General features: G+C 43.5%; 1 protein-coding gene across 1 annotated transcript in view; it reads left to right on the top strand.

The window, feature by feature from the left end:
• Positions 1-4,395: 4,395 nt before the first annotated feature.
• NQO1 (NAD(P)H quinone dehydrogenase 1) overlaps positions 4,396-10,475 on the top strand; it is a 10,679-nt gene continuing 4,599 nt past the window's right edge. The window contains exon 1 of the mRNA XM_042780885.1: positions 4,396-4,417. Within this exon, the coding sequence (XP_042636819.1) occupies positions 4,396-4,417 (22 nt within the window). The remainder of the gene's footprint in view (positions 4,418-10,475) is intronic.

Genomic DNA, 10,475 nt, shown 5'->3' with positions numbered 1-10,475 from the left:
GTAAATTTTGGTCAATGACATGAGACAAAGTATATGTGAACTGCTGTATGAAAAGTGAATTTACTCTGTAAATCTTCACCCAAATCCTAAAAAAAAAAAAACCAATCCAATTAAAAAAAAAAATAAGTCAAGTGAACTCAGGGATCGAGACAAACATTATTATTAATGCAGTACTTTTAAAAATCATAATGAATGAAGAAAATCCACGATAAACAAAGTATGTACCATAAAGACAGGCTATTACTGATTTCCCTTTTTGTCTCTGACTCAACACGAGTTAGCTTGGCAGGTTACTGAGTCTATCTTTAGTTCAGTTTTAGGTTTTGTCCATCAAGGCTTTTTTTTTTTTTTTTCATTTGATTTTTTTAAGACATTAAAGTATTATTTATTGTGATTCCCCTTAAATAATTAAATGTGATTTAATTAATAATTAAATGTAATCCCCCCTTTTTGGCGTCCCTTACATTCTCTGCTCCCGAAGCACTTCATCTATGTTTGCCTCATCCTATCTTCCCTGTGACTTTTCAGTCACCATTAGTAGTTCTGATGATGGTTAATTAGTTGTATCTTCTCCTTTCATCTTTTCACAGTATTAAGAGTTTACTATAATGTTTACTTTTTGAAAAAACGTTTTGCTCTGTTCAGTACCTCAAACTGAGACTTCGTGTAAAGGCAATAAACTTTGTCTTGGCCACTCTCTAAATGCTTCCCCATTCGTGGAAGGTGTAACCAACTAGCTCCCCAATTATTTGGCCCTGAGGGGCCTGGGTTGCCACTCAGGAGCAGGCAGCCTGGAAGATGCGTTCTATGGACACCCCCCCCCCAACCAAGTTTAGGCCTACAGTAGCAAGTCTCTTGGTTCTCCTGGTTTTGCTCACCCTACCTCTCAAAATTTAAATCTGGAGTCACTGTGACTCAGCAGAATCTGACTACAAACGGGGGCAGTCCTGAGGACTCCTAACACACTCCCACCCGCCACTATTCCGCGGAGCCGACTTCCGGGTTCTCTAGCGAGGCACAAAGGGGGCCGCCCAATAGGGCTCTGGGCTCCATGGAAATTTTTCTGCTTACACCCTCATCTCAGGTCAGGGTCCAGATGGGCATGGCTCTCACCCCTACGCAGAACCCTGTGACCCCGTTTATCCACAGCCCCCCGGACCTTTCTTGAGTTCCACGTACCAGGGTCCCTACTCCATCACCCCACCGACTCTTGGCGTCCCCCATTGCCCAGCGCCCCAGGGCATGGCATAACACCCCCCACTTGCGCAAGTGGGCGGGGACCCGAGGAGCAGGGTATAAAGTAGCCTGCGCTCCCGAGACGCGCCAGCCCGCGCAGCCGCCCGCGCACCTAGCCTCTCTACGTCGCCCCGGCAACCTGCAGCTCGACCAATTAACGCTCGGGAACTGAGCCGCCGCCGCACTGCAGGAGCCATGGCTGGTGAGTGCAGGGGCTGGACCCAGCGTACCTCCGAGGGCGCCCTCCAGGGCTTCCGCATGACTGCGAGGGTGCTAGCCCTGGCCCTTGTTCGTCTGGGGTAGCACTTGAAGGATTCTGTTCCTGTTGGATAGGAGCCCTGGTGGCTCGGCTGCTAACCGAAAGGGCAGTGGTTCGAACCCACTAGCAGAACTGCAGGAGCAAGATATAGCAGTGAGCTCCTGTAAAGTTTACAGCCTTCAAAACCCTGTGGGGCAGTTCTTCTCGTCCTGTAGGATTGCTGTGAGTCGGTAGGATTGCTGTGAGTGGGAATCGACTCCACGGCAATGGGCTTGTTAGTTTTTGACATCTGCATGTGCTTGGCCCTGGTATCCATTACTTGACTCAAAACGGTAAGAGTGAAGGGATTAGGGCCGGGGATGAGCCCTGACCAGACTCGGAAAGAAGGGACGCTTCTACTTGTACCAGAGTCACGGATCCGCCACCACCGCATCCCCATAAACTCTCGAGGGCATTTTTGAAGCAAAAATTACCTTCAAACAGAGGTCGGATACTGATCTCAAAGGCTAAATCAGGCCCACGGTCACGTCTTGTTTGCCTTCATAGTATTTTAAACTTTTTCAATAAGTTGCTAATATTTAAAATTTAAAAAAAAAAAAAAAGGAATTTCACTTAAAAATATGGACTCCAAGCGTCTGAGGAAAATTGGAAAATCTGGCAATTGATGGGCTGGAGGTAGGGAAGCTGCCCCTTTGGTTTCCTAGGGACCCACTCTCAGGCTGCCTGGCTTAGGAGGCCTTTGAGTTGTGCATCTGATCTGCTGTAGGGTCCATTTCATGTCTAAGGAGGGAGTGAGGCCCCCATCAGTTATCACCCTGGGAGGAGCTTACCATTCACCACAACTTTATCTGAAGCATAAATGGCCTCTAAAGCATCCTTGCAGATTCACCACCTGCAAGAGCAGGGCGCAGGGGTGGATTACCCAATAAGCAAGGTAAGCAGGGGCTTACTTGTGCTTATCAACTAATCTGTAGTGAACAATTTCACTTTAAAAAAAAATCACAGATTCTGCTTTTGCATATGGCTGGCTTTCCCAACCCCACATCACCATCCTACAGAATCAAAGCCTCAGTTACAATCCCTACGAGGGACATAGTGCCCAATAAGCAAGATAAGCCTGTGCTTACCTTGCTTATTGGGTACTCTGCCCCCGTCAGGAAGCTCCATTTCTGGGAAGGTGTCACTTTTGAATTTGGACAGTGGCAAGACTTAGAAAGCTGTTTCCTCAAGTAAGGCAGAACTCCGTGACCTCCTCCCCTGTGATGCTCATTCTGCCTTTTGGAAACGTGCACTCACACAGGTGCCTCTTGCTAGAAGTGGGGGGGAAGAGATTACGATTGCACTTGACAAGTTACAGGTACTAGAATGTCAGGAAAGGGTCGGGCTAGACATTGCTTGGCCTAAGGAACATTAGGGACAGACCCTGGTGAAGGGTGTTTTGACAGAGAAGGCTTCTCAAATGCCCGCTAGCTGCTGTTTCCCCTACTTTACTCTTCAGCTGCCTTAAGAGGCACTGGCACCCCCTCCTCCAGAAACTGCTTCCTGATTTTCCAATTCTACGGAGTGTTGTGTATTTATGTGTAACTTCAAAAGGAGTTGAGTTAAGGAGGGAGAACAGGCAGCCTTGGAGCTTGTATAACTCGTTTTAGCTCTACCCTGCTAGCCAAATCTTGAGGTTAACGAGCATTTAGAGCATTTGTTTGCAACACCTGGTTGCATCTGACACTCACGAACATTCTCTTGAGGATTCAAATGAGACCAGAGGACAAAGGCAGAATGCATGAAACTGATGTGAGAACATTCTCTTGAGGATTCAAATGAGACCAGAGGACAAAGGCAGAATGCATGAAACTGATGTGAGGTCCTGCTTTGTTACCTTTCTTAAAACTTTTCCTTTATCGCTTGCATTTCCTTTCAGAAAGATTGTGTGATTAACATGCTCTATTATAAAACAAGGGAGCTCTGGTAGCATAGTGCCTAAGGCACTTGACTGTTAACTAGAAGGCTGGCGGTTCAAACCCACCAGCCACTCCTCAGAAGGAAGTTTTGGGCAATCTACTTCCATAGTGATACTGCCTCGGAAAACCAAGGAGGGGTCGCTATGAGTCGGGCCCGACTCGACAGCAAACAACAACAATGATAAAACAGTGTACTATGTACTACAATCCCCTTCTTTCTTTGCCAGTTTTTATCTTTTTTTGTCAGTAAGTTCTGTATTGGCCATCAGTGAAACTATGCAGCTTGACACAGATGAGTTTAATTTGTAGGCTGGTAAGAACTCTTGGTTTCAGATTGACCTGAGGTTGAAGACTGACAATTACAGGAATGTTGCAGCAACACATGACAGATGTCAGCTTCCAAGAGACCATCAGGATGCTTTGGCCATCAGAATTTATGCTTCACAAGGCCAGATTGGTCATTTTCATACACTGATGTAGTCCAAATGGCAAGAACAGTGCCTAGCACAGAGTAGGTTCATCAGGAAACAGTGTGGAATGAATGGCACAAGGGTTAAGGTTGGAGCATGAAGAGTAAACAAGAAGATCAGTAGCCAGTAAGAATATTAGCATTTCAAGGGGGTTAAGAAGAGTTGAATGATGTATAGATAGGAAAGCATAAGGACTTTTAGGTACACAGGGAAGTGAAAATGAACTGCTAGTATATTTCAAAGGGCCTAAGATTTGTCTCTGGTAGCACAGTGCCTAAGGCATTTGACTGCTAACCACAAGGCTGGCGGTTCAAACCCACCAGCCACTCCTCGGAAGGAAGATGGGGCAATCTACATCTGTAGTGATACTGTCTCGGAAACCCAAGGACAGGTCACTATGAGTCGGATCCGACTCAACGGCACATACCAACCAACCAACCAAGATTTTTGTCTTGGAAGAACTACAGCTAGAATGCCCTTTAGAAATGAGGATGGTGAGAATTCGTCTCATATACTTTGGCCATGTTATCAGGAGGGACCAGTCCCTGGAGAAGGACATCATGCTTGCTAGAGGGTCACTGAAAAGAGGAAAGCCCTCAGTGAGATGAACTGACACAGTGGCTGCAACAGTAGGCTCAAACAAAGCAACGATCGTGGGGATGGCAGTGTTCGGTTGTACAAAGGGTCACTGTGAGTCAGAGATGATTCAGCGGCACCTAACAACACCAAGATTTGGTTATAGGTCCTTTAGTGGCACAAATAGGTTATACTCAACTGCTGAAGGCTAGCAGTTTGAACCCATACACAAATACTAGGAAAGGCCTGGCAATCTGCTTCCATTGAGATTATAGCCACTAAAACCCTATGGAGGAGTTCTGTAACACACAGGGTTGCCAGTAGGCAGAGTCAACTCAACAACAACAAACAAGATCTGATTGCAAAACAGTGCCAGCAACAGATGCATCAACAGATGTGCTGACTGCTAGATAGGTAGAGGCAAGTATTGATTTGGGTGAAGGGAAAGGCATTAAAACAAAATTAAGTGACCAACACAAAAGGCAGGCACAAAGAGGTGCACCAAAGGAACAGACAACAAAGGTAAGCACTTTTACATAAACAATACTGCCTTATCAGTGATAGCACACTATCTCCCGGTAAACAGGCTGAATGATCAGGTATGTCTAGGCAAAGGGACTCTACCCATGACCACATATAAGGTTGACAAACATTATTTCTGCATATGTGTTTGTATGTGCTGTCAAAGTGTTCATATATATAATAGGGCTAATAAGGGGCAAAGCTATGAACACTTCTTAGCTATAGCCAGCCACCCTGAGGGAGTGAGTAGTTGGATCTGTGGGCTCGGGACCATGGTCGCAGGGGACATCAAGCTCAACTGGCATAACATACTACACAAAAACATTATTCTACATCCTACTTTGGTGAGTAGTGACTGGGGTATCTAAAACTTGCAAGTGGCCATCTAGGTGCAACAATGGGTCTCTCCTTGTCCAGAGTAAAGAAGAATGAAAAAAACCAAAGACACATGGAAATAATTAGTCCAAGGGACTAGTGGACCATGCAAAGGTCAGCCTATATGACCATTAGATCAGAATAACTAGATGGTGCCCAGCTACCACTGTCAACCACTAAGAAAGGGATCAGAACAGGAGATCCTGGATAGAGTGGGAGAACAAAGTAGAACAAAACTCAAAATCATTAAAAAAAAAAAAAAAACAGGTTTACTGGTCTGATAGAGCCTGCTGAGACCTCTGACACTATGCCCATAGTTACCCTTCAGGTCTGGACTGGAACTCAGTACTGTGGCTTCCAGCCAAACAGTAGACAGGCATATAGGGTGAACATTTATACCAGGTAGATAGGCTCCTTAGAATGATCAATCATGGGGGAACAGAAGGACAGTGTTGGCACAGAGAGCTAGCTCAGGGGGCGGAAAAGAAGCACAGGAAAGAGGTAACCACAGGGAAGATGTAGGGAGAGAACTGTTACATTGTGGGGAATTGCAGTCCATGTCATGAAACAAAATGTGTATGAAATATGAATTTGCTCTGTAAACTTTCACCCAAATCACAATAAAAATTTTTGAAAAGATTTAAAACAAAAAACAGGGATGTGCTGAGCCCGTGAGCAGCAGTGAAGAAGCAGCAGCTGTGTTAGATGTGGTAGCTTCCATTAGAAAGGTCACTGACACACATGACAAGCAGAAATGAATGTCAAACTAGAGGTATGTGTGATAATCCTATCTGTCTTTCAAGTCTCAGCTCAAACAGCAGCTCTTTCTGAAGGCATTCCCTAATGTGCCTGCTCTGAAGCCACATGTTATCCTGTGAACTTTGATCCCTGACCTCCTGTCACACTAATGCCATTCTACATGTGCCTTATCTTCTGTCTTAGTGTAAGTTCTCTGAAAGTCTAACTGGTCCAGGACATGTAGCTGGTTAAATGGTGGCTCAGGGACCGGCACCCAGGCCTGTTTGGCTCCAAGTTCAGAAAACTGAAGTCTGTCCATGAAAAAGGATCTGGACTAGTTACACAGGACCATTAAGCTTGAGTGGTGGACCATGTCCTAATTTACCCTTTACCTCAGGCAAATAAGCATGAATGTTGTTAACTGCCTGTCCGTAGTGTTTGCTTGTTTTTCTTTTGGGTTGTTTTTAGGAATCTGTATATTCCAGAAGGTGCTCTGGTGGTGTAGTGAGTAAGGCATTTGGCTGCTAACCAGGCTGGTGGTTCAAACCTCCCAGGTGCTCCACAGGAAGAAGATGCCGTCTGTATCCTTAAAGATTTACAGCCTTAGAAACCCAATGGGGCCGCTATGAGTCAGAATTGAGCCGACGGCAGTGAGTTTCTGGTTTGGGGTATATTCTGGATAAGTCCCTGAGTGGTGCAAACAGTTAACACACTTGTGCTGTGGGAGAAAGACCTGGCAATCTACCTCTGAAAAATCAGCCACCGCAGACCCTGTGGAACACAGTCATACCCTGATACATCCCGGGTTCCTCTGAGTCACAATCAACTCCTTGGCAACTATTTCTTTTCTTTATTCCAGATAGGAAAGTTGGTTGGTTGTATTTGTTGCAAATCTATTCTTCCTGCTTGTCCCTCCTCTTCCTTTGTTGTTGCTGCTGTTAACAGGCATGTCTCCAGCTGACTCATAGGGTGATGAGCTTGTTGAAATCAAGGGATGGGTGTCCTGCCTCATTTCCTGAAGTGCTTCATAGTTTTATTCCTTAGGAGATGCCTACCGATACTAATAGTAAAGAAGTAAGTCAAGAGAATAAACAATGACAAAGCAGTATTCTGCAAACACTAATGTGATTAAATGCAAAGGAGAGTCACAAAGAAAATGCATGTCAGAGCTTAATATGCGCCTGTATCTCCCAGGTGTTAAGCATTAGTTGGTAAGAAAGTGGGCAGGAATTTGCTGAGGCAGCTTCAAGCATCTCTCTTCCTTTTCCCAAGCCCACCAAGGCAGATAACTCACTTGTATAGCATGTGTAACATTGTCAAATTAATATTCCAATGAATTTGAGTTTTAAGTGTATTATACCTCAGAACCAAGCTTGGAAATTCCTGAAAGTGGCATGTTGGGGCCTGATGATTATACCTGAGCTGAACTTAACCAAAGAGTTGCTGCCTATGCCAGATGGGTTAAGAAAAGCAGGAGAACTAAAGGCTTAAATGTGCCTTTCTAGATCTTCCTCAAGCAGTACAAAAAAGTCACAGGTGCTATCTATGCCAGCTCTGCCCATAGTCATCACTGTTAACAGCCAATGGGATGACACAGTGGTTTAAATTATGAGGAGGGACTGTGGTGGCAAACTTCCTGTCTCCAGTCCTACCCCTGCCCTCCCCTTTCTCCCACATTGCTGCCTGTATATTTCTCTGTCTCTATCTTTTAAATTTTATTCCAGCTCCACTAGTTACGATGTAAACTGTGGCAAGTTTCTGTGCCTCAGTTTTGTTCATCCATAATATAGTAATAATAATTCTGTCTACCTCATAGGGTTGTTGTGACAACTGAGAATGAATGCAGAGCATTTAGAATAGAGCCTGGAGCACAGTACCAACCTCACTGCCGTCAAGTCGATCCAACTTCTAGCCCCTATAGGACAGAGTAGAACTGCCTCATAGGATTTCCAAGGCTGTAATCCTCGGAAGGAAGATGGACAATCTACTTCCATAGTGATACCGCCTCGGAAACCCAAGGAGGGGTCGCTATGAGTCGGGTCTGACTCAGTGGCACAAAACAACAATGACACAACAATCTTTATGGAAGCAGACTGCCACATCTATCTCCACAGAGCACTGGTGGGTTCAAATCTCCATTGTTTGCATTAGTACCCAAGTGTTTAATCAATGGCCACCAGGACTCCTTAGAATATAGCAACAAACCAAAAACCCAAACCCACTGTCATCAAGTCAATTCCGACTCATAGCAACCCACACTGGGTTTCCAAGGTTTTAAATCTTTATGGAAGTAGATTGCTTCATCTTCCTCCTACAGAGCAGCTGGTGGGTTTGAACTGCCAACCTTGTGGTTAGCAACCAAATGCCTTACCTACTACATCATCAGAGCTCTCTAGAACATGGCAACAAGAACTTTGTTAAATATTATTGCAAAAGCAAAGCTTGCGTTTTCCAACAACTTTATTAAAACAGAGAGGACTTCTACCCCCTAGCCACTCCTTATCTGTTATTAGTGTAATGTAATTAGGTATTTCCCCTCATACCAACATACTGGGAGGTGGGCAGGGAATACATATAACCATAAGAGATCTACATAAATGGAAGAACATACTATCCTCATGGGTAGGAAGATGAATATTGTGAAAATGTCAATACTACCCAAAGCAATCTATACATTCAGTGCAATCCCAATCCAGATCCCATCAACATTCTTTAAGGATATGGAAAAAACAATCACTAACTTCATATACAAAGGAAAGAGACCTCAGATAAGCAAAGCACTATTAAAGAAGAGGAACAACAAAGTAAAGGGTCTCAAACTTCCACATCTCAAAACCTACTATACAGCCACAGTAGTCAAAACAGGCTGGTATTAGTACAACAGACACACAGACCAGTGGAATAAAATTGAGAACCCACAAATACATCCATTGACCTATGGTGAGCTGATTTTTGACAAAGGGCTGAAATCCATTACAGAGGGGAAGAGATGGTCTCTTTAACAAATGGTGCTGACAAAATTGGATATCCATTTGCAGAAAAATGAAACAAGATCCATACCTCACACCACACACAAAAACTAACTCCACATGGATCAAAGACTTAAATGTGAAATCGAAAACTATAAAGTTTCTCAAGGAAAAAATAGGGGCAAATTTAGGGGCCCTAATTTATGGCATAAATAGACTGTCAAGCATAACCCAAAATGCACAAACAGCTGAAAATAAACTAGATGAATGGGACCTTCTAAAAATTAAATTTTTATGTGCTTCCAAAGACTTCTCCAAAAGAGTCAAAAGAGAATCTACAGATCAGGAAAATTTATTTGGCAATGACATATCTGACAAGGGACTCATCTCTAAAATTTATAGAAAACTCCAACACCTCAACATCTTAAAGATAAACAATCTAATTCAAAAATGTGCAGAAGACATGAATAGACACTTCACCAAAGATGATATTCAGGCAGCCAACAAACACGTGAAAAATGTGCACAATCATTAGCCATTAGAGAGATGCAAATCAAAATAACGAGATAGCATCTTGCCCCAGCACTATTAGCAAAATTCGACAAGACAGAAAATAATAAATGCTGGTGAGGATGTGGAGAGATTGGGACTCTTATACACTGCTGGGGGGACTGTAAAATGATACAGTCACTGTCGAAAGCAGTATGGTGATTCCTTAAAAAGTTGGAATTAGAAATACCATTTGACCCAGCAATTCCATTACTAGGTATATATCCTAAAGAAGGAAGAGACAGGACAAGAACAGATATATGCACACCCATGTTCATCGCAGCACTGTTTACAATACTCAAAAGATGGAAACAATCTAGGTGCCCATCAACAGAAGAATGGATAACCAAACTGTGGTACATACACACAATGGAATACTATGCAACACTAAAGAATAATGTAGAATCTGCAAAAAACCATAGAATGTAGATGAACTTGGAGGACATTATGGTGAGTGAAATAAGTCAGTCACAGAAGGACAAATACTATATTAGTTCATTATTGTAAAAAGTCGAGGAAAGGTTTATATATGGAAGGAAACTTTCTTTGTTGGTTACCAGCTGTGGGAGGAGAGGGGAGGAAACACTCCAAAAAATAAAATAAAAGATACAATAAATAGTTTCATTAAAAAAAAAATCTTTACCCATGAGGAAATTACTACTGTATGTAGTAGTATATTAATGGGATAATTAAAAACTAACTTTTTTTTCCACTGACTATAATAGATACACGCTGGCGGTTCAAACCCACCAGCCACTCCTCGGAAGGAAGGTTGGGCAATCCTACTTCCGTAGTGATACTGCCTCGGAAACCCAAGGAGGGG

The sequence above is a fragment of the Orycteropus afer genome, unplaced genomic scaffold (assembly GCF_000298275.1).
Source record: "Orycteropus afer afer isolate SDZICR_OR568_19922 unplaced genomic scaffold, OryAfe1.0 scaffold00067, whole genome shotgun sequence".
NCBI classification, from domain to species: domain Eukaryota; kingdom Metazoa; phylum Chordata; class Mammalia; order Tubulidentata; family Orycteropodidae; genus Orycteropus; species Orycteropus afer.
This window is presented reverse-complemented; position numbering and strand designations above follow the sequence as displayed.